General features: G+C 38.5%; 2 protein-coding genes and 1 non-coding gene across 3 annotated transcripts; all 3 read right to left on the reverse strand.

Moving 5' to 3' along the window:
- Positions 1-283: 283 nt before the first annotated feature.
- On the reverse strand, positions 284-17485 carry LOC146449661 (DNA-directed RNA polymerase II subunit RPB1-like). The gene is made up of 23 exons (XM_085101934.1): positions 17159-17485; positions 16680-16952; positions 16029-16193; positions 15387-15671; positions 14885-15046; positions 14323-14543; positions 13696-13953; positions 12856-13066; positions 11667-11876; positions 11132-11380; positions 10096-10314; positions 9568-9790; positions 8872-9082; positions 8350-8494; positions 8111-8216; positions 7470-7675; positions 6822-7046; positions 5452-5799; positions 5069-5290; positions 4826-4891; positions 4401-4604; positions 3960-4158; positions 284-3506 (listed from the first exon to the last, which is right to left on the reverse strand). The coding sequence occupies exons 1-23, from the start codon at positions 17237-17239 to the stop codon at positions 2263-2265; spliced, it is 5733 nt and encodes a 1910-aa protein (XP_084958060.1). The 5' UTR covers positions 17240-17485; the 3' UTR covers positions 284-2262.
- On the reverse strand, positions 12401-12664 carry LOC146449662 (small nucleolar RNA SNORA53). Its single transcript, XR_014860714.1, has one exon. It is a non-coding gene; the product is annotated as a small nucleolar RNA SNORA53 (small nucleolar RNA).
- A 2080-nt stretch (positions 17486-19565) lies between the features above and the next one.
- Positions 19566-21972, reverse strand: LOC146449663 (cytochrome b-c1 complex subunit 6, mitochondrial-like). Its single transcript, XM_085101935.1, has 3 exons — positions 21835-21972; positions 20599-20859; positions 19566-19824 (listed from the first exon to the last, which is right to left on the reverse strand). The coding sequence occupies exons 1-3, from the start codon at positions 21886-21888 to the stop codon at positions 19792-19794; spliced, it is 348 nt and encodes a 115-aa protein (XP_084958061.1). The 5' UTR covers positions 21889-21972; the 3' UTR covers positions 19566-19791.
- Positions 21973-23862: the final 1890 nt, after the last annotated feature.

Raw genomic sequence — 23862 nt, forward strand, 5'->3', positions numbered from 1 at the left:
AGACTGGGAATTCTGTTGTAAACTCGAATGCGCCCTTTCCTTTCCTTTCTTTTTTTTTTTTAAACTGATCTGACGGGAGACAGGGTAGATCGACAGCAACCTCGTTGCATGTACCAGGAAAGTCTCCCTCTTCCGCGAGGGAAGAGAAAAATCCTGGGAAGTTAGCATTCGGATCGATAATTTGTCCTTGTCCTTACTTACAGAAGTACGTTGACCAGTTTCTCGAACGTATAAAGAATTCTCAATAAAGAGGAAAACTCAAATATTAACACAGAGTTCTTGGTTTTTTTTTTTTTATTTATTTATTAAAGTACTCAACAAACGTTACATCCTAAGGGTCATAATGTAACATTCTACTTCCATATGCAAGGAATCCCCCTAAACGAGTAAGGCTTGAAACGTCTAACCTAAGTGACTGAAATAGGGAAACTGCAGAGTGCCTAACCACTTCGGAGGACTGTTTAAACAGAAGGGCTGATTACACGACAGGTAAAAATGGTACGGACATGTTAACAAGTGGTACGGTACAAAGTTTTTGTAAATACCTTTGCCTCCCACGCAGACGTCCTTACCCCTAAGGACGTCTGCGTGGGAGGCTATAAATACCTGTGCTGTTCCCGAAACAGCGCGAGTATTACAAAAATTATAGGTAACGTACTACATTTTTTAACGAGATCCTGCCGGGTAAACGGCCCTATAGTCTATGTATCAGAATGCCGGTCCACGGTATGCTTCACGAGTCTACGTGCTCTGATAGAGACAAAAGAGGGGTCTGACTTGCCTAAACTGTTTCGACGCGGATACTGGTTCTTTATAAAAAGAAACCCGTTAATAGTTTCTATTGTTCACACAGTTGGAAATTACAACCGTTTCACAAGTGGCCACGTAAATTCGTAGCGACTTTATCAATATTCTCATTACGACAGCACATTCGCATATCCGTTGTTTTCAAAACACCCTTCCGAGTGGTCAGGTATTCTGCAGTAAAGCCTACCGAGTTCGATAACAATCGGTTTTGTTCTTTACTCGAAACAGTCCTGTACTAACAGCTTCGGGAGTTTTGACCAACCATAAGATTGGTCAGTGACTGAAGAATATGTGGTCTCCTATGCAGCCGTCATTAGGGTCATTACGCAACGCTTCTCCCCACTTGAACAATATACCACTGTCAATAAAATTGTAATGCTGTTTTAAATGATGAAATTTCCCGCTAAACTCACTAATTGTCAACGTTTACTCCAAGACAAAACAATAGCTTGACTATCATTTTTGACTATCAAGTATCATTTTTAAACTGTTACAAAATTAATCTAATAGATTATTGAATAAAGAATACGTTCACTCAGAAAAAAGGCAGTCAATCTTAAAGGTTTTTTTTTTTTTTTTTTTCTTGATTGGTGCTTTTTATGTAACAATTTTGTGGGTTTGGGAGATGAACTACATAACCTTAAATTAATTAATACAATAGTATAAGTTTTGAACTTTTCTCACCGTTACTTGTTCTTTTGTGGATCCATATCAACTAAGTTTGTAGGGTTAAATAATTATTTGCCAAAAGAATCACGCAAAATTGAACTACGTACTAACGCATAAACTGACTGTTGCTTCTTGATCTTTTTTCTTCTTTTTTTTTTTTTTTGTAATAGAGCTATCTTCGTTTTCATACTTCAAGTCTGAAATGCGATTCTACTTTTGAATCCGTTAAGAAAATATAATAATTACGTGAAGGCAGACTCAGAGCCTTCCTGTGGAGCTGAAACGGGAAATAATTTCCCGATATTAAATTAAACAAGAAATTATTTTTTTGAATTTTTTTTTCAGTTTTGAACTTAGCAGTCAAAGTGTAAATTAAAATAAAAAAATTCTTTTTCATTTTTCAAACATATCAATCAAGAAAATCCCTTTAAAGGATAATAGTTTACTTCTTGTTAACCAATACAAGCTGAAAAAATTTCAAAGTATACGATTACCAAAGTAACTTCTATTTTAAACTGTATTAAGCTACTGACACAATTCTTCATTATGGATACAATACACAGCAGTAACAATGCACACTAAGTCTCTTCAGCTTCCAAAGCTGTATATCTCATTATGTGTGCACACAAGGTGCATTTCAGTAAATAGAATTGCCAAAATGTTTTCATTCATGAGGCTCCTCTCCACGTCACACCTATTGCAATGTTTGCATTCATAAGGCTTCCCTCTTTATTGCATCACTCTCCAAAGGAATTTTGACTGCCATGAACAAGGTTCACTTCAGCTTTATGGTGGTGAATAATGAGGTGATGATGGTGAATACTGTGGGGAAGGAGAGGGCCCACTACCAGCTGGACTGTACTTAGGCGAGCTTGGACTGTACTGAGCTGATGCTGGTGTAAATGTGGGGGAAGTTGGCGAGTAATGTGGTGAACTAGGACTGTACTGTGGTGAGGAAGGGGTGTACTGAGGTGAGGTAGGAGAATAGCGAGGAGAGGAAGGGGAGTAGGTTGGGGAGGTAGGAGAATAAGTTGGAGATGAAGGGGTGTAGGATGGTGAAGAGGGGGAATACTTTGGAGAGGAAGGGGAATATGAGGGAGAAGTGGGTGAATATGTTGGTGATGTAGGGCTGTACTTTGGCGAGGTAGGAGAGTAGCTGGGTGAGGTTGGGGAATACTTGGGAGATGATGGAGAATATGAGGGTGAAGAGGGAGAATATGACGGTGACTGAGGGGAATAACTGGGGGATGTGGGGGAATAAGATGGTGAGGAGGGTGAATATGAAGGGGAGGTAGGGGAGTATGAGGGTGATGTGGGGGAGTAGGAAGGGGATGTTGGACTGTAACTTGGTGAGGTAGGGGAGTAAGATGGGGATGTGGGCGAGTATGATGGAGAAGTGGGGGAATAGGAAGGAGATGTGGGAGAATAGGAGGGTGATGTGGGGGAATATGACGGAGAGCTGGGGGAATAAGATGGCGATGAAGGGCTGTAAGAAGGAGAAGTCGGCGAATAAGAAGGAGAGGTGGGAGAATATGACGGAGAGGTAGGGCTGTAGGAAGGAGAGGTAGGGGAGTAGGAAGGTGAGGTGGGAGAATACGATGGTGAAGTAGGAGAGTAGCTTGGACTTGCTGGTGAGTATCCAGTTGATGGGGAACTTGGGGAGTACCCTGGAGATGTTGGTGAGTATGATGGACTTGCAGGTGACATGGAAGGTGAGCTTGGCATAAACGCAGGACTCGCAGGGGAGTAATTTGGACTTGCTGCCACTGGACTTGGAATATAGGGACTGCTAGGACCTGGAGATGCTGGAGATTGTGGCTGCGGGCTCCAGGCTGGGCTGTAACCTCCAGGGCTAAACCCGCTGGCTTCAGAAGCGGCAGGTGAGAATCCAGCCGCTCCTGGTGTCATGCCACTTCCCATTCCAGGGCTCCAGGCATCTGTGTAGGCAGGCGTGGCTCCCATGTTCCATGGTGTCATTTGTGGTGATTTTGCTGTTGGAGATCCTGCCGCACCAAAGAACATTCCAGTGCCTGGAAATATTAAAAAAATTAATATGAATTAAACACCATTTAAACAATTATTGGTATGGGTGCTCCATTACAGTCGACTCCCGATAACTAGAACCCTCGCTAACTTGAACCTCGCGCTAACTCGAACCAATTTTCCTTTCCTTTCAGGTCATTTTCTTCATAATTTCACCCTCCATAACTCAAACTCCCAACAACTTGAACCTTTCTTAATTTCCCTTGAAGGTTCGAGTTATCGGGAGTTGACTGTATTTAAAATCTGGCCCCAGAGTGGGGTGTCAAAATGTTTTAAAAACAGATTTCCATAAAATAAATGCACAAAATAAATCACGTTTCAATACTCAAATTTCCTTTGAATTCAAGGATATTATAAATAGTAATCTCTCCCACACTGGAACATAACATTTGATACAAACAAGAAAGGAGAATTAAATTTTTGACATTGTGTGGACTCACCAGCAAGAGGCCCGCCCATCATGCCAGGTCCCATGACATTAGTTGGAATCTCCATTCCAAACTTGCACTTCTCTGCATCTAACATCAAATCAAAGCTTCCTGTTCCTAACCGTGGCAGCTTGCCTAAGATCAGGCACTCACTTACACCTCGCAGGTGATCTACCTCTGCATGTGAGGCAGCATCCATGAGCACATCAACCTAAGTTAAAATAGGCAAACTAATATTAACAGGAAACTCAATTGCCTGATTCCTTGCACCTAAATGTCCTTTCATTTTGCTTTGCATCAGTGAACCCTGCCAACTGTTTCAAAGATCTTGACTGTCCAATGTGTGTGCTCTAATTAACCAGGTCAAACATACCAAAAACTAACACAAGACATACTACATGGTCTATTCTCAGTTGTTGCCAGTTGCATATTCAACGTTAAGTCATCACTTACCGTTTCTTCAAACGAACATCTCATCAATGCGCCAACCTCCTGCCGATTGATACCATGTCTTGTGATGGCCATCAGATGGCCTCGACATGTCATGATGTCACACAGCAGAGCTAAATGACGGTAATTGACATAAGAGCCGTCAAACGAGATGACATGATTCATCTCACGTTCAACTGCCTTCCGTACTGCCTCAACTCCAAGAACCTGCAACAAGACAGAATATCACATCAATGACATAACCATATTCAGGGTGAAATGTGATTTTAAACCCATTAACCTCCCTGAAAGAAATTAAGCAATACAATGTAGAAATTTCTGTCACAAGACTAAAGACGCTTTAACTAAGATTCAACATTACAGAGTTTATCCTTTGAAGCAGGACAAATAATGAAAACTTTACATTATGTGATAAGAAATTGACTTACAGAAAATATTTCACAGATGTCGTTAGAAGTAGTGCGTACAGGATCAATGTCTTTTTCACTCAGAACCTGCAGAAAACAAAAGAAAGCAAATGATAACACTATTATTTTGAAGAGCTAAAGACTAAATCAACATAACATTACAATAAAGCTGAGATTACAACCTGCTCTGAAACAGCACTCACCTTCCTCACATAGAAAAATACCCTTTATTAACAATGTTAACGTTCTGTTGTAAGTACTTACCCTCATAAGTGAGACACCATCAGTCTCCAGGATCCACTCAGAGATGTGTTTGAACTCTCCTTCCTCAGTGATGGTCACTCTTTTCTTGTTGTCTTCATTAGGCAGGTTCATGTACACCTTGGAAATTGCTTCAATTCCCTGCAGGGTCATGTCAGTCAGCATGTTTGCTTCAATGCACCTTAAAAACACATCATCGTCCATCTTGTCAAGCTGCTCTTCCTCCTGCAAGGACAAATAGTACATACATTAAAGACAGATTTGTCAATCAACGTCACAAAATTTGAGATGATGTGTCAGTTACTTAAGGCAGTTCTGCAGAGGTAACATTAGTATTGTTGTTCAAAGTCAAGATAACAAAAACTAAAAATTTCAGAGTAGCTTACATCTTGGAATTTTGCATCATCATTGTTCATAATCCTGATCCGCAGCACAAGTTTCTCTGCATTGTCATCATTGAAGATGCAGTTGAGATCATCACCAAAACCCAAATTTATTTTCTCAGAGATCTGCTCCATGGTAAGTTTCTTGTCTGTCATGCGCTTGCGGTCAAGTTCAATACGCAGAAGCCAGGGCGAGATGCGAGTCACATCAAAGTCAGGCATTTCATAGTACACATTCACAAAGTCTTGGTCCTCAGCTACAACAGTGTTCTGAGGGTCTGGATCATAATAAATTGCAGTGTTTGCTGTGACCTTGCGCAAGGTTGTATGTTCCAAACGACAGAGCACATCCTGGTGGAAAAGAACAAACAAGTTCAAAAGAAAACACAGTCAAACCTTTTAGAAGGGATGCATGTGAGGTGTAATCTCCAGTGGTAGCTTCTAGCATTTATATGCAGGAACACTACACATATATAGCTTCTAAAAGCAGGACTGTATGGTTTGCAAAACAAGTTTTAATGGCCACAAATTAATCTAGGAATGAGCCTGTATTTGAGAACTAAATAACCTCCTACCTACCCCATAACTTTCAATTATAATTAAGTAGCCGTCACATGATGTGACGTTTCTAGTAATACCCTTCTTTATCTTTTACTTTCCTTTGTTTTCCCACTTTTCGTGTTGGTCACCTACCCCAGACTTCTTGGTTTTGCTCGGTCAAAATATCATTGTTGTAGGCAACGTCCGGTATGACATCACGTAATGTAAGGGAGAGTCAGCAAAACAAAGTCACGCCATCTTTTTGTGACTTTTTCCTTGACTCAGAACCCGTTAGCATGACATATTTATTGTACTTACATGTACGTATGGCGGTGGATCCTTTGTGGTAGCCATTGGCATCTCTGACATACCACACACGCCTAACTGAGTTAAGCAAAGAATTGGACTGAATACCATTAAAACAGCCCATAATACAGAGTTCCTATCGAACGTATTGCAAAATTTCAAAGCCCCGGTGAAAATTTGTCCATTCAGAGCATGTGCAGCTGAGTAAAGCAAGAAGTCTTCTGACGCCAGGTAAAATAACCCATGCCGCAGAGTTCATATTCAACATCCTACCAAAGTTTAAATTTAAGCCCCTCCAAAAAGTAGTCTCCATCCTCCCCCCACCCCCACAACCCACCCATCAGTTAGTTGGGGGAGGGGTATGACAGTTTCAAATCCAACACAAATTTCTTGTTGAGAATAAATTTCTAATTGTGACCATTCAAATGAAAGCCATGATTGTACTAGCTCTTCCCACTGGCCTTTTGACTTTATAATAATTATATTTCTGAAAAAAAGAAATGTGGCATTTAGTTTTAAACACAAACCTTGGCTTTCTCTGCATCTCTGGCTGGCTGTCCCACAAGGAAAACAGTCAGTGATGGAGTTTTAGGTTTCTTAGAGACGTTGATGATTTCTTTGAGTCGAGGCACACCAAGAGTAACGTTCTTGGCTGATACACCAGCATAATGGAAAGTGTTCAGGGTCATCTGAGTGGCAGGCTCACCAAGAGACTGGGCAGCTAATGCACCTACCATTTCGCCTGGTTTTACCTGAAAAACAATGCAACGAGACATCAGCTGTTGAGCCCTTTAAACCTTGATATCAACTATCAGATATCAACAAACAAATTCTCCCTCCTGATCTCCATAGTTTGTTATCATAATAGTTGTGAGAAGACATTTAAAATTCAAGACAATTTATCATTGTGGTCATTTCCTTTCTTCACGTGTGACCTGTGCTTAAAAATGTGAACAAATGATACAACAACAAAAAAATTGCAATGTGATGCTGATTACTGTTGAAGCTTAAGGTAAAGGACATTTTTACGGACAAATGAACCTTTCTGAACAACCATCTCCCTTCTGCAACTATCTTGGTGTAACCCTAATTAAAGCTGTTAAGAATCAAGTTCTGTATTTTGAATTTTCCAGTTGCAGTATGCTGAAAAACTTATCATCCAACTTCATTCTTACCATCGAGAGATTGAAGCGCGTTTCAATCTCACCCAGCAGCCACTCAAAGGCTTCTGATGACAAGTGAAACTCTTCAGCAATTCGTTTGGAGCACAGGGTGGAACGGAGAAGAATGTTGAACAACAGTGTGGCATTAAATTGAGCTTGTTTGCTGATGTCATCCTCGCCATGTACAATTATCAGTTTCTTGGACAGTTCACGTACACCTACATTGAACCACATTCAAAAGTCAGGTTTAATACAGTTTGAAAAATGTCGTGTTTGTGCTCAGGGAAATTATCATTCAGTGTGCAGAGCTCAACTGGATATTTAACAATTATTCCACGAGCGCGCATTGGATATGAGATGATAGATAGCCAACGAGGCGCGTAGCGCCGAGTTGGCTATAATCATCTCATATCCAACGAGCGCAAGTGGAATAATTGTTTTATTAAAAACAACCGAGAAATATTGCTAGATCTTACTGATTTCGCTGTGCAAGAACGACCAGAAGGCAATTTAATGGTCGCCATTTCTCGGCCATGGTATAATGGCTCATATACCATGGCCGCTAAGCCAATCAAATCCCTCGAATTGCATTATACAATGATTCAGTTTTTAATAAAGAGTATTATTTTATAATTCATCAAAGTATCTCATACCTTCAACAACTCTAAGTGGGTGCAAATCACTTGGCGTTCTGTTAGTCAGATGAAAGGTCTTCTGGGCATTCCAAATCAAGCGACCAAGATTCACAGGCAGTGCAACCTGAAAACAACATACACCAGTGAAACAAAGTAAAAATACCATAAAATGGAGTTTAGTTAGGGAGGGTAGGTAGGGTTTCTTGTTTCATTTCTCGTCTGGGAAAGGAGGACATGGGTTATCTTTTAGCCCTTACCTTTGAGTTTCCAGAAGGAATAATCCTGCGAAGAATCTCTCTGTCTTCTTGCAATTGATTGAACTCTGTTTCCAGTTCCTGAAGAGCTGCAGCACTGCTGCATAGGTCTCGCACTACATCTTCCTGCAGATGACGACGGAGGCGTCTGTGCAAATAAAAAAGAAGGAATTGTGAATTTCACTTATCACTTTACCACAATGTTTGAGCAACACTCTCTTTATCATGTTGCATTTATTTTCAGTTGTCTTTTCACCTTGGATATAAAATGATAATCCTTCAGCATGACCACTCAAATGAAAGCTATTGCCAGTATGATCTTTTACTGCCATTTCTTTGATTTTCACTTTTTCTCAAATGGGCATTTTAGGAAATTTCTCAAATTTGCAATTTAGAATGAGTCTTCCACATGGGAAATGAATGCAGTAAAACTGCAAAAAATATACATATATATTATTCTTGGGGATTAGGTTCTTATATTTCTGCATTCCAAATTCATTTTAGCTCCAAGTGAATTCTACCTACCTCTCATTGGCACAGTCAAAATGAAACTTCTTTTCAAAGGCTGAATTGTTTGGTTTTATTGAAGGCATATTCTGGAACTCAACAGCACCTCCATCCATTCCATCCTCTCCATACCTCAGCTGAATCATCTGGTTGTTTGAATTTCTGATTGTTCCATCATAAGCCACCATAAGACCTTCCATGGCCTTGATCAAACGTCTTTGAATATAACCTACATATAACACAAAACATCCCATGAACCCTCTGATTGCTACTGAACCTTCTGCCTATGTATACCGCTGGACATGAATGTCAATGATTGATCAACATAAATGGTTATTCTTCCCACAGAATTTGCTAACAAAAATGATATTGTAAGTACAACATGGGTACTACAAGACTGGTTTCTATTAGTTCTGATAAAAGGATAAAAAGAAAAAAATAAACAGATCACTGTTAGAGCTGTGTTGTGTTGTTCCTGGAACTATTCATTTTGGGTTCGGATCCCCATCCTTAGGGTTGTTCAAATTTAGCTTCATTCTTCCCTTTAAAAATTTTGCCTTTTGACTCTCCAACCCCTCAAAATTCCCAATCGAATTCCAATGCACCGCCAAGCTAACTGCTAAGCTTGCAACTGCATACATGTACCATAAAACACAACTTTTACAGTATGTTGATTTTTAGGACCATTAGCCACTAAAGTAATACTAGACTTACCAGTTTCACTGGTTTTTACAGCAGTGTCAATCAATCCTTCACGACCTCCCATGGCGTGGAAATAAAACTCAGTTGGAGTCAGTCCAGCAAGGTAGGAATTCTCCACAAATCCTCTACTCTCTGGACCATAATCATCCTTAATAAAGTGAGGAAGGGTGCGGTGACGGAAACCAAATGGAATCCGTTTACCTTCCACGTTCTGCTGGCCTACCACAGCAATAACCTGAAAGCAAAGAAAGTGAGATAAATTGGACTTAGAATGTTTCAAAATATAGATACAAATATAAATTACTACTTTAAAAATATGAGTTAAATTTTAACTAGAGCCTCAAGGTTGCTTCACTGAATTAAAAATGGCATCAACTAATGGAGGTAATCAAGTTGAGGAAATAAATTTTAGTTGAAAGTAATCAGTAAAAATGGTTAACAACAAACTGTAAAATAAAAAGATGTTTAGAAGAGGTAACAAGTTCAAAATACTGGATGAACACTTTACTCTCCTGTAGAATACACTGTCATGGTACTGACCTGGGAAATGTTAATTTTAGATCCCTTAGAACCTGACACCACCATAGCTTTGAAGTTGTTGTATTCTGACAAGCTTTTCTGGGCACTTCCTCCAGTCTTGTCACGACAGTCATTCAGAATGCGGTTCACCTGGTTCTCAAATGTCTGCCTCAGTGTGTTTCCAGGTGTGGGCTCAAGATCGTCATTGTGAGCTTTCTCAATCACTTCTATCACATCTTGCTGTAAAATCCCAATAACATGAAAATTATACACGTGCTGAAAATATGCTCACAGATACAGATTTTTTTTTTTTTCAATGTGGGTTAATATAATTAAGATAAAGTTAAACTCAAACCAATGTAGCCAGCAGTTTCCCCCTCAGCTGTAGGTGACCTGCGACGTGGCCACAAGGGGTTTTGCAGGGCCCTTGTTGTTCATTGCATAACTTGCGTTGCTCATTCAGCTGATCGTTGCTCTTTTTAGCAAATCTTTGCAGATTCTTTTATCATTATTATTTTTTTTTGGTGGGGGGGGGGGGGGAGGGTGGAATGAAAAACAGCTCTTAAATAAAGTTCAAGAACTGCTGCCAACAAACTATGTCAAGTTAACGTGTAGCTTTCAGTTGGTTTGAAGGCAGCTGGTGAGCCCATCATTTGTCACTTATTTTCCATTGACTCCTCAATGGAACCTCCAACACCATACTGAAAAACATCAATGTTATGCCGAAGATCTTTGGCGTAAAACCAAGCAATTTACACCAACTTCTGGCGTATTTTGTATAGCTTTTTGGCATGCACTTGGACTAAACTTGATGTTCGTGTAGCAGTTTTTATGCTAAAATCGTGGTGTAAAACTTCAGCATTTTAAATACAAACTTCCCAGTATGGCTCCAGTGCACGCAAGGGGACCCAGCCCTGGCTACCTATTACTCTCCCTGTACTACTGTCTACCACAACAAAACATTTTGAGAGCGCTGTAACCACTATTAAAAGTCCTGAAGGTAAACATAACAAGAGCCCTGACCACGACGTTTCTTTTCCATGGTCTTGCATTTTACCTTGGCCTTCTTTGTTACTCTTTGGATTTCTTCATAAGTTTCATTGTCGGCGATACAGTCACCAATACCGATACTGTGTCCTTCAATCAGTGTCCAGTTGTTCACAACAGTCTGGATGTTGCCATAGAAGCAACGAGCAATCTCATGACCAAGCTCAACAGCAACAATGTGGACCAAACTGCCTGATGAAGTTCCCAGAGATTTCTTGCACAGAATACCTGAGATCAGCTCCCCGTGTTCAATCAAAACCTGCCAAAATCAGGATAATAATTATCATTAATAAAACAAACTATACTAATTAGAGAAATGTGTTTAGCTAAGGATGGTCTGGATGTACTTATTTTGGTGTGAATATTTTTTCTACTTATGTACAGATCTCCTGTTGCCTTTGCAGCATTAGTAATATTCAAACAATAGGACACTAATTTTCCAAAGTACAGTTGGATGGCTGTATATGAACAAGTACAGTTCACAACAAAATAATGCAAGAATGCATTCTCTCGGAAAAAAGTAAATAATGTTATGAAAACTGTACCTTTGTGTCACCAGGTGAGATGTGTTTGTATGGCCCGCTATCTTCATCATCAGGATGGGTGCTGTGTGTACGGACCATGTTCACATTTCCTGGAATGATCATACTAAAGACCTGTTTGCCTGTCCACAGAGGTTTGGGTTTGAGGATGGCAGGCTGCGGAATTTTGCCGTCCCAGTCAAGGATCCACATCATCAGATTCATCATTGTATCCTACGTATTAAAATACATAAAATGATGAACAAGAACCCTTCCCCTGACAAAATGGTTGCTAAGAACAAGTAACAGGCCAAATGAAACCCACGCAAATAATATGGAAAATGAATTTTGCTTTAATACATGTACACATGCCTATGTAGATATGTCAAAGCATCAATGCACTGAATCAAAGATGGTACATGTTGGGAGTTCCCTGTTTACAGAAACCACCCAGTTGGAAATTCAAGGCATAAATGTACAGGATGAGACTTGTCCTAATAAAGGATGGAGTGTGTACAAAATGAACCAGCATCAACTAAGAAACCCAAAAAGAGCAGTCAGTCAAGTCAAGTGTACAACTTCAACCAGTTACCCATAATTTCAGAAATGTTCCAAATGCAACAAGGCGTACCGTGACTTTCCAACCAGAATTCCCAGGTTTTCCTTGTAAATGGTAAGCACACACTGTCACTGTTTCCAGGACAGAATACATTTTATGAACTTAATGTTCCACGATAAACTTTCAGTAATATAACTACACTGACTGTCCCTTGTAATGCCACCTTACTGAAATAGAGAACACTAAGTGCACTGAAGCACCTAGCTTGACATCCAGAAGGCAAATAGGCACCACAGAGAGGTAGATTGATTTCACACACTCATGACTCAAGCATTCCCAATTTGCAGCTAAGCGCTGTTGAGTGTCACAATAACACACTTAAATAGTGCTACAGTTCAGACTGTTAACACTAGACAAGTGCATAATAAATGTCACTCCAGGAATGGATCTAAGGAAGTGTGTGGACAAATTTTGAGATATTCACTAGCAAGTGTACAACTTTCATTCAAGGAACACAAAATAAGGGTTCTACTTTACTTCACTGTCTGCTGTACTCAACCTTACACTATTTTTTGCATGTATTTTATCTGTATCCTCCAATGTAACAGTAAAGAGAGTTCACTGTGCTTGCCCCTTAAACAAAGAGGAACCCACCTTTTCAAGAAATACATCTCTCTTTGTGAATCTTCTGACAGCCATCAAGGAGTCTTGCACAATTCCCATGACTGGTTTGTTTGACTGTGGTGTTACAATGTTCCTTGGTACCATCATGATCTCAGTAATCTCAGCACGTGCCTCAAGGGATTGAGGCACATGCAAGTTCATCTCATCACCATCAAAATCTGCATTGTATGGAGTGGTAACACTAAAATAAAAGGTTTGGTAAGTTTTTATCAATAGTTTCTTTTTCACAATCTGTGTTTTCACCACCGTGTATTTCTTAATTTGCTCCAAGGAATGCTTAGAAGTGTAATGGTTTCCTATTTATTTTACACCTGTTTTGCTACATATTGGTATCTAAAAAAAAAAATGTCACATCATATACAACATCAGTAATAATCAAAGATTAGGGAGTGCATTCATTTGATTCCAGGCTCTCCTTCCTTTGCCAAGTTGGTGATGATGTCATCCACCCTGCAAAATCTGCGGGGGATGCAAGATACGTGTCCCAAGATCCATTCATTCATCATTCAATCAATGTTGTCTCATACAATCTCGACTCCAATCTGTATTATGAGTGCGTTCTTTCTATGCCAAATGTAATAAATACTGATTTTTTTCCTTACTCAGTTATGTGCCAGCCTTTTAACTCCTAACTCAAAATGTTTTGATATCTTCACAACTTTCACAGGACGAAAAACAAAAAGTAAAATGTAATACCATTGACAGAATGCTACAGTAGTAATTTTGTCAGTTACATGGCAGGCATGTACGACACTGCCGGTGATAATTTGCAAATGGTGTAGACTGTTTGCAAAACTGAAAACTACAAACCTGAGATTAAGTCTGAATGTCGACCAGGGTAAGATCTTCACTCTGTGCCCCATCATGGACATTTTATGAAGGGTAGGCTGACGATTGAAGATGATAACATCGTCATCTCTGATGTGTCGCTCCACCTTGTATCCAAACTGTAGATGAAGATCACTTGGTTTGGGGTGATACCTCAGGTCAATCCTCTCTCCATTGTCCCTGATAATGTACTTGGCACCTGGATACTGGTTGTTACCTCGACGCACAAGTTCTTGCATGCTAAAGACAAGCCAGATAAAGATCATTCAACAACACCATTGCATCTTGTTTTGATTGTGTAATACATGGCTGAAAAAGCTGACTTCCCACATACTAACGAAAATCTCAAATGACTTTTCCCATTTTCAAACTGTGATTTGCCTGTCACTGTCATCGTAAATACCCACAATAATTATAATAATAATGATACTACTACTACTACTAATAATAATAATCAGTTGCTGGCTTCTTATGAATGTCCAGAATTTGGTTTTAAATTGAAGCCTGTGGATTAATTTAAATCCTTAGGTGTGACTGTTTGAAAATGTGACAAAAGATGTGCGTTTAAAATAAATAGGTAAAATAATATTGATATGTTAAAAATCAAACCTGTCAATGTTGAATGGAGTGACAATCTCAGGAAAAGTCAGGTTCTGAGCAATGGTCCGTGGAACCCCAACTTGGTCAATAGACAAATTAGGATCCGGCGTAATAACAGCTCGAGCAGAAAAGTCAACTCGCTTTCCCATCAGATTTCCTCTGACTCGTCCTTCTTTGCTCTTTAGTCTCTGCTTTACTGACTTCAGTGGACGACCAGACTTCTGCATGGCCTGAGAAGAGAGAAGAAAACATTTCTGTTAAGTCCACCACACACTAACCACAATCCCTTAAGGCTGCGAAACATTTCCTTATATCCAGTCATATCCCTGCTATAGAGTGAAGTCTTTGATTGACATTTAAATCCATTTTTGACATTGTTTAATCAATTCTCTAATGGTTTCCCTTAAGGCCTGATCGCAGCCAGGAAATCTGTTGTCCAACAAAATCGAAACAAGCAAATCTTTGCTCAAAAGTGACAATCCTTTCAGGTTAGACAAGTGGACACCTTTATAGCTTTTAATGTACAAGTTAGTAAAAACAAACACAAGGAACATTATTTTAGTCTACTGACCCTAGGTAAACCAGGAATTTCATTGTCTGTGAATGTTGCCACATGGTACTGAAGCATTTTTGTATCTTCTGCAATGATGTGAGCGGCTGCTCCATTGAGCTCATTTCTGCGAAGATTGTTGTTTGCCTTCACTATGTCTGCTAGCTTGTGAGTCAGATCGTCCTACAGACAAAGGAAAGATAAAATGCAAACTGTAACCTTCACCTCACTTCTTCATACAAAGTGGAAATTCAAACAACAAAGTGACTTTCAGCAGGTAATAAAATGTTACAAGTTACACACAATACCTTTCTTCAAGGTATGAAATTTCTGTGCCTTTCTTTCTAACTATGACTGTTGTTTGCATATGAGCATATGAAGAAGTAATGAGTTACAAGTTGACGTAGTTACATGTCAAAAACACCAAACTGATGGAAGCATAAACCAAATTATACTGACATGCAGACACCGTACAGCATTTCCAAAAACACACGTCAGCATTAATTAGATCACTTAACATTACCTGACTACGAGCAGAACCGCTACTCATAACAATGGAAGGCCTTACAGCCAGTGGAGGGACCGGTAACACTGTCACAATCATCCAGTCAGGGCGCGCATGTTTGGGGTTCATCCCCAGAATTTCACATTCTTCATCTGAAATTCTTTTAAATATTTCATGAACCCGTTCTGCTGTTAGTGGAATCTTTTTTTCCTGTGAATCCTCATTAATTTCCTTCCATTCTGCTGTCAAGTCCAGACCACTCCGCCTTATCTGGGGTTGATTTCGACCACAGCCACCATGACTCTGATGAAAAAAAAATAATGAACTTAAGTTAAGAGCAAAAAAGAGGGAGGAGGGGGAGAGGGAAGAAAAAAGATGCACATACAAAAAAGTCTACATAACACTCAACAAATTTATTATCCTTTTCCATAAATTTTAGCTTATGCAGAAAAAACTGTAAATAAGTAAGAGGCTAAAATAGTAAGATCTTACATTTTCACTCAGATCAAGGAAGTTAGATGGCAAATTCAGGTGAATTAGTGGAGAGTAGAGAGTGGATTTTTCCAGCCATTGGCTCCTACTAAACAGCTATTTGTTCTTTGCAATGTTCCTGGCAAAAAGGAGACTTCAAAAAATAACAACATAACTGCTGGCACTCACCACCTTCCTCTCTGTTTCATCAATATCGTGACCTGGTTGATTCTCATCAACAATGTCACCACCTTCACAAATCTTTTTCCCTTTGCACAAGTCATATATGTGTTGCAGACGCCTCTGTGGTTGGTTCTGGGATTTTGTTAGTATTTCTTTCACTTTGGGATTGTTCTAAGGAGATAAAAACAATGTTTAAATTTACCTGGTCCAGTATGATAAAGGTTACATAATTTCACAAAAACAGGAACAAGCACCTATGCCTGAAATAACAATAACAAAATTAACTTCCTTCAATAATTGGAGGAAGTTAATTTTGTTTATGTTCCAAATGAGCATTGTTATTCAAGGGGAAATTATTTGAGGCAAGTTCTAAATAAAGTTATTTAAAAAAATAAGGGGGTAGGGGTGGTGTGATTGTTTACAGCAGGGAATTAATTTATTTTAAAAAATATGATGATTATTTTTCGACATTTAAAATCATGCAATTATTGATCAACCTAAAAACAGAAAGAAAATGTGGAAGTAATCCCATTTCTACAAAATGGATTGCCTTTGTGCTGTAACCCCCACCCTACCCCACTACGGCACACGTTTCGGCCCATTCCCTTCGGAGCAGCCAGCCATTTTAGCAAAATAAGCAAGTCTAAAGTTCCTCACCGCGTCAACGAGAAGCTTTGAACAGTAGAAGCACACGCATCTTAAACATTTGATTATCATCTTGTAGAAGCCCACATGGTACACCGGTTTTGCCAGTTCTATATGTCCGAAATGACCGGGGCAATCTGTCATATTTCCAGCACAAGTTTGGCAACGAGAATAGCGATCGATAGTTCCTTGTCTTGGATCCATGAGGCCACCCAACTTTGGCCGACCGCCTTCCATTGTTTCTGAGTATTTGACGCCTCCTTCGGTCGTAACAGACATTTGTTTCTGTTGAAGAAGAAAAGTTAGTTACAACACGTATCTACTAGAACCACTACACAACACAAAACGGGTCACTTTTCGCCAACTAACTTCACACATGTACGTAAGTGAGATCGTGATGATCTTTGTGTTCGACACACGATGTGTTAGAAAAAGAAATTGAGTAAAATACTACAAAATACCCCCTAAAGTACATCTAGAAATATACTCACAAGCTCATCTGGGCTTAATACGCCAAACTGCACCAGTTTTACGTCCCGTAATGGGGCCGGTGAGCCAGACGCGAGAGCCATAATTTTGGTTCACCAAGATGGCCGATGAGGTAATCGACGAAACAGTTTTGCTCTTCGACGAATAATCCTCCCTACTCGCACGACTCAAACCATAAAAATGACTATAAAGCTTATATGTTTGTGTAACTCAGTTTGTTTTGATTAGATTACACGCTTTCTTCCTTCTGTTCTCAAAGGATTGTGGCTAAAGAACTCAGTTTCCTCGTTCCTTGCCGAGCGCAGCGCCCCAAAAGCGCTTCTTTACGCACGCATTTTCTCGCCTCTTTATATAGCGAGAATGAATGTGCGGGGGCTACCCACATTTTTCAGGGGCAAATGTTGCACTCTGGGATTGATGCGAAACGGAAACACTTTTCCTAGGGGGTGGGGCTGAGGTCAACGGCACTAATTTTTTTTAGGGGGGAGGGGTTCTCTAAAGAAAAGTAAGTTATTTTTATCCCTACCTACAGAAAAAAGCTATGTTTGTTGCTTTCTTTCTACTAAAATTGAAGTTTTACTTTAAGACCAATATAAAAATTTTGTAAAAGATAAAATATTTTTTGAAAAGTCAATCCTATTGCCATTTGCAAAAAAAAACCTTTTTCTGAGAATTTAGAATAAGAGGGACAATTCTCATTTTGAAGAAAACATCTTTTGAAGACAAGTGATTTTGGTAGAAGGAATCACATTTTAGTTCCAATTCTTTATCATAAGAAGGCAAAACAGGGTTTTAAGATATTTCTCATGGAAAAAATTCAAATTCAGCCAACTTCAGAGGTATTGCAAGCTAGCTGCACTTCACTTTCTTTCTCAAATACTGGTATGTTTTATGAACCTAGTGAGATTGTTTGCACACCAAGCGGTGAAATTTGAGTAATGGAGCTGTAAGATGAATGGGAAGTGAGTTTATCTTCAGTTTACAATCAGGCGTTGATGATATCACCAGCTATGCAGGCTAAGTTTTGTCTTCTGTTTCTGTCTTACATGAGTGACATATTACATTTTGGTCTTGTTCTGGTCTTGAATTGGTTTGTCTTTACTCTCATTTTACATGATTCATATTGCAGTACTCACTGAGAGAACCAGGTAAGGGATACCCTTTACAAGCAACAAGATATACTTTCTAAAAGGTATTAAATCCCATAGTTTCTACCCAACTACAAATGTCACTGGACTAAATTTGATTACTGGCTCAACTTTCAGTTGTTTGGTAAGGGAGAGATGTACAAAACAATTTGACTACACTTAAAAAGAAAGACAAATCAAAATGAACAGATGTCAATCAAAGTGAAGTCAAATACCTTTTTGAACCATTGAAAACCACCATTATTTTTTAAATTTACGTGATTGGGATTACCACTATGTTTTAACTTTTGACAAAAACTTGGCTGAATCCTAGGAAAAGATGGCATTTTTAAAGTTTAGCAACTGCAAGCCCAACAAAATTTTGTTTTTTTAACCACCGACTTGAAAGCCACTACTTTTCTATAAAATAAATAAACATTTGCCCAGTTTAGGTCAAATCACACAGTCCAGAGGATTGCTATTTGATTGTACAAGAAACAGTTCTGTTCAAAATGCCCTACCTTGTTAACCATGAAACAACTTGGAATGCTCACCATCTTGAATGTTCTTATTTGCACTTAATAACGATCTGAGTTCTCTATCAAATATGCGTGCGCCCATTGGTTAAAATCGATCACATGATTTTCATTTACGTCATGACACCACATTCAAAAAGTGCAGTGTTGGCGATAACTCATGAAAATTGGCGTTATTGCAAATGGCTTCGAGGTTTGCACAGGTTGGAGAAGAGGAAATCCCTCAAATCATCAGTGACTTGTGTACAGGGTATTTGTGAATTGTAATTTGTTTATTATTGAAATACACGGATTTTTTATTTATTAAAATTGTCTTGTCATAATAATTGTTATCATTTTATGTTTTATGTTTTCCCTTTAACGTGTATTGCGTGCAGTGAACGCAGATCGTATATTAAAAGGGTTAGAGACTGTTAGTTAGTGTTTTGTTTACAAATACACGCACTTGCTGACTGTATAATGAACTCGAAATTTTCAATACTGCACTCAGGCTAAGAAGGCCTCGTGCAGTATTGAAAATTTGTTGCACACATCATCACCATTTTCAAATAATTTGAAAGGAGTCATACAATAAATGACAAAAGATCAAAGGACATGGAAATGGAAAACATCAAATATCTCTGGTAAATCTTACTGTATAAAGTAGTCACCAACAAGAGATGTTTGAAGGTTACTGGACCCTGTAGTCAGATGCCTCATGAGTAAGACTTCAAAATCCTTTTAACACAATAAGCATGACACTGGAATGGATTTAAAATAAAAATGCTTTATTTAACAAGCAAATTACTGTCCAGACAGTACTCCGTCATTCCTTGCATTAAAATAGATGGTGTTTCACAAAAAGATCAAAAGAGAAACATTAACAAGCATTCCCAGTATGTTCAATATCTTTACAATCAAGCTGGAATAACAAGTTTAGTACATCAACAAGGCAACCTCCCAAACTTCAAAGATACTTGAGCAAAACATCCTTCACTTCAATTTATGAAACAAATTATGTGCAACCTGCAAAAAGGAGGAGAAAATTCAACAATAAATATATATTCTAAAAGAAATCACTTTTGAATACACTCGATTGCAAAAACGTTGACACCTAAAAAGCATAAACCGTGAACGATGAGACCCAACGGAATTGTAATTAGTGTTTAAACAATAACCTCATTTCCATAATCAATAATTTACCATATAAAAAATACAGTGACGACTTAATCATTCCGAATAATTTTCTACAAATTATTGCTTAAGTTCATTGACTGATTTGAACTTAGGCAAATCGCGAATTGTATATCACTCAAATTGGCCCTTGTTGGCCAACTTGGACACTTTAACAAAAGCTTGGACAGTTTCCTTCATTCACCATGTGCAACTAATTTTGGTCATCAACCATGGCACGAGAATAGAATATTATGCAAATAAATTTAGTACACTTATACCCATAAAGCCACTGGGTCTCATCATTCACGGTTTATGCTTTTTAAGTGTCAACGTTTTTGCAATCGAGTGTATATGTAAAATAAAACGCTGTACCTTGTACTTCCGTACCATGTAAGCCATATCTAGTATATGTCAAACCAAAAGAAGGGTTTCAGAGCTGTTTTGGTCAGAAATGGGAATCTCAGTCTGATGTACCACAGATGCATTGTTTGTTAATATTGGAGAGGAAGCAGGGAGGGGAGAAGAATTCAATGCCCCTTGTTCTAGATTGTAGTGATGAATCTCAGACACAGGAAGAGAAAAATTAAACTGGTAAAATTAAACCAACCATCACACACTACTTACACATTTATCACGGCACTCTAAGAAATCAAACAACTCCTGGACACATATTTCTTCCGTCTTTGTTCTGCTGTTAACTCGCTGATTACATGTTTCCAATTCCTGAAACAATTTGACACATTCTGGCTTCTCAGCACATGCATCTCGCACTTTATCCGCAGGATCTTCCAGTTCCTCCTCATCCTCCTCGTCCTCATCATCACCTCCGACATCACCAGGGGCCTCCTCTTCTTCACCCTCGTCTTCAGGGTCAGAATCATCAATCTACAACAGACAAAGAAACAAGCTTTTAGTTCAAAATTAAAAAAAAAAAAAAGAAAGTTTTCTATCTATGGTTAATTTGACTAAAATTTTGTAAAACAGTCAAGTAACTGGGTTTGAAACATGGTTTGTTTTGCCAACTAAAATTTGAATTTGAATGAACATTAAGCAAACTATTACCCCTCAAATTTGCTTGAAAATGATAGTATTTAAATAATTCTCCATCACTGAGCTCTATCTTATCTTTCCTTTTCTCTGTTGTGTCTCCAGAGTGCTGCAATCTGCATCGTGACTACCAAGGAACTCTGTTGCATCATCCAATTTTGATATTTTTAGTAGGTTTCTTTTGATATAAGCTTGAATATTTATTTTGGCTTTTTGACTTTTTAAAGTGTTACAACAAAGTTCTGTCAAAGCACCTTTGAAAAAAGGGTACACAGAGCTAAAGGGGAGATAAAATCCCATTTACCAACTCAATTGTTTCCTTTTGCAATGCTGGTTTTGTCAAAAATTATTTCCCAGTAGCAGTTTTTTCCTAGTTTAAATAGACAATCAGTGCGTCAAATCCATATTCTCAATTTTCCACTTCTGGAACTGCCACAACATATTAACAAATGCTGCATCTCCTCATAAAGGCAAATAAAACCTGTTAAAGTGAGTGATATTGATCCTAAACTAATTAATTAAACTAAAGATACAAGCTTTAACTTACAAATTCTGACACAGCAACAAAATAAAATACACTAATTGTTGTTTTCTGGCCATCGACATTAAATGGAATAAGACATTGTGAAGCACTTGTTGCTCTATCCTGTACTTAACTTGTTGATGATCAAGATTATATAATATTGACGGACGCCGGTCGCTTGACTGAACATTTCTGACAATCATCCCAGCCTTAATGGTTTCGCGTGCCATAGTTTTACACATAATTGAAATCTGGTATAGTAACAGACTGTAAAACAATACGTTTTTTACCTGATCGTGGACAATTTCTTCGCCTAAAAGGGCTTTTTCTTCACCCAAACCCATCTTTTAATCACAATCCGCCGCCACCACTTTTCTCGTGTAACTTGTGCTTAGGTGCCAAGCCTGGCAGTAAATTGGTAGCCACGCCAGCAGTGTACTTTCTGCGCAAGGACTGGGGCAGGACGTCAAATAAAAATTATTATTATTATTATTATTATTATTATTATTATTATTATTATTATTATTATTATTATTATTATTATGGGAAATCTTAGTATTACTCCTCCTTAATAAAACTACCTTATACGTAGAAGACTGAGAAGAGGGGAAAGAAAAAGGCGATACGGGAATTAACGGTTGAATGTCAATTAATCTACCTGGTGTTGGCCATCTTGTACGTCTAGTTAAATCCAAAAAAGGAGGGCTATCTTTTGCGTGTTTGTTTCTTCCGACTGATTCGACACTCACTTCAGGGTTTCAGAAGCAAAAAAACTGGTTTTGATTCTTCTGTGCAGTCATTAGAAACTCTATATTTCTGAATTCAATTAAGCTTCTACCTTAACACCTGATAATTGATAAAATTACAAATAAGAGAGACCAGAATCAGCCCTCGCTATGAATCCTAGAACAGTCGAGTAGAGATAGAATTCAGCACTACAGTTGAGGTAAGGACAAGCTTAACTATTTAAACGAGAAAACTGATTTCTATGTGCTTTGTTTATTTGAAGCGTTTTTTAACTGTTTTGTTAAAAGTGACTTTTTTAATCAACTGAAAACTAGAATGTGTTAATCTGTTTATTTGAATTACCTTTGTCTTATGTTTTGTTCAGTTTTTTTGAGATCCAAGGGGTGTGAAGTAGACTGCAAAACACCTCCATGTTTAACACAAAGGCTGAAGCAACTGTATCCGTTTTTAGGACTCAACACAAAAGAAAACGACACAGATTTCAAACAGCCAACAAGATACAAAGGATAATCGACCGACAATTTTCTGATTTCGATAACAGCTTTCTTCCAACAGTGAGAACTTAACCGATAAGACACTTCACGATGTTCATTACTGATGCGTGTGAATTGTATAAGAACAGTACACCTGCGTAAACTTAAAGCTTTGGTATACAGATGGTTTCACTCAAAAGATTTCAAATCGCGTTGGCCTGGTGTAAACCGGCTACAATCTTACTTCGAATTTGAGAGTTGAGTGTCAAATCAAGGTTGAGAGGTAAGTCTCGAGAATCGAAAGAAATTGTTTCTACTGTGTTCATTTTTAAAACTGGAAAAGGAGGGAACAATCGAACGAAAAATAACAAACGAATTTAAACAATTACCAAAAATTTTAAGGTTTAGTTTCACTATTCCCACGTGAATAAATCGGTTGTATGTTAGAGTGTGCGAACTTCTGTAAAACAAACATTTCATTTCAGTTAATTTGAAGTTGAAAGTTCTTTAGACATAAAAAAATCTCATTGGTTATTCATTTTAACAGCAGATAAATAAAAGTCCAAAACAGTTGGGATGAATATATGTTTCATCATTGAGTTAAGTTAGCTAAATAAATTCTGAACATTTGATTTGCTTTCAGGCCAATAAAATTGAGGAACGAAGGTCTTGGTGATTAAGGCGTCGTCCGGCCACACGTATCCGGAAATTTGTGAAAACGCAAAGTTTTTTTAACGAATACGGCTTGCGTCCACACGTATCCAGCGTATTTTCCGGCCGTATCCGGAAATTTTTGAAAACGCTCTCCAGAGTGGAAATTTTTTTATCCGATACGAATACGTATACGTGTGGACGGTCGTATCCGGAAATTTTTGAATACGCTTTCGTCATTCTCTTGGATCCAGTCTTCACGGCGAGCATTATAAACAAACATGGCGTACAGCAAGCCGGGTTGTAGCTTCTTGCTCTGATTTCTAGTTTGATATCATGCGTTCAGATAAATGCAGCTGTGATAAATTTACACAACCAATACATTAGAGATCGACAGGATGTTTTGAGATTGTTATTCTGGATTCGACCAAGAAGGACAAGCGCATA

This window comes from Pavona decussata, unplaced genomic scaffold, assembly GCF_977016875.1.
Source record: "Pavona decussata unplaced genomic scaffold, jaPavDecu1.1 SCAFFOLD_602, whole genome shotgun sequence".
Classification (NCBI taxonomy): domain Eukaryota; kingdom Metazoa; phylum Cnidaria; class Anthozoa; order Scleractinia; family Agariciidae; genus Pavona; species Pavona decussata.

What these genes read in the sequence shown, in the direction of transcription:
- LOC146449661 (XM_085101934.1), bottom strand. Translation starts at nt 17,239, where the DNA reads ATGGCTCTCGCGTCTGGCTCACCGGCCCCATTACGGGACGTAAAACTG. An exon ending in CAAAGCTTCTCGTTGACGCG is followed by an intron (nt 16,194 to 16,679) that starts GTGAGGAACTTT and finishes TTATCTCCTTAG; the next exon opens with AACAATCCCAAAGTGAAAGA. An exon ending in GATGGGCGGGCCTCTTGCTG is followed by an intron (nt 3,507 to 3,959) that starts GTGAGTCCACAC and finishes TAATATTTCCAG; the next exon opens with GCACTGGAATGTTCTTTGGT.
- LOC146449663 (XM_085101935.1), bottom strand. Translation starts at nt 21,888, where the DNA reads ATGGGTTTGGGTGAAGAAAAAGCCCTTTTAGGCGAAGAAATTGTCCAC. An exon ending in AAGAAATTGTCCACGATCAG is followed by an intron (nt 20,860 to 21,834) that starts GTAAAAAACGTA and finishes TGTCTGTTGTAG; the next exon opens with ATTGATGATTCTGACCCTGA. An exon ending in TAGAGTGCCGTGATAAATGT is followed by an intron (nt 19,825 to 20,598) that starts GTAAGTAGTGTG and finishes TCCTTTTTGCAG; the next exon opens with GTTGCACATAATTTGTTTCA.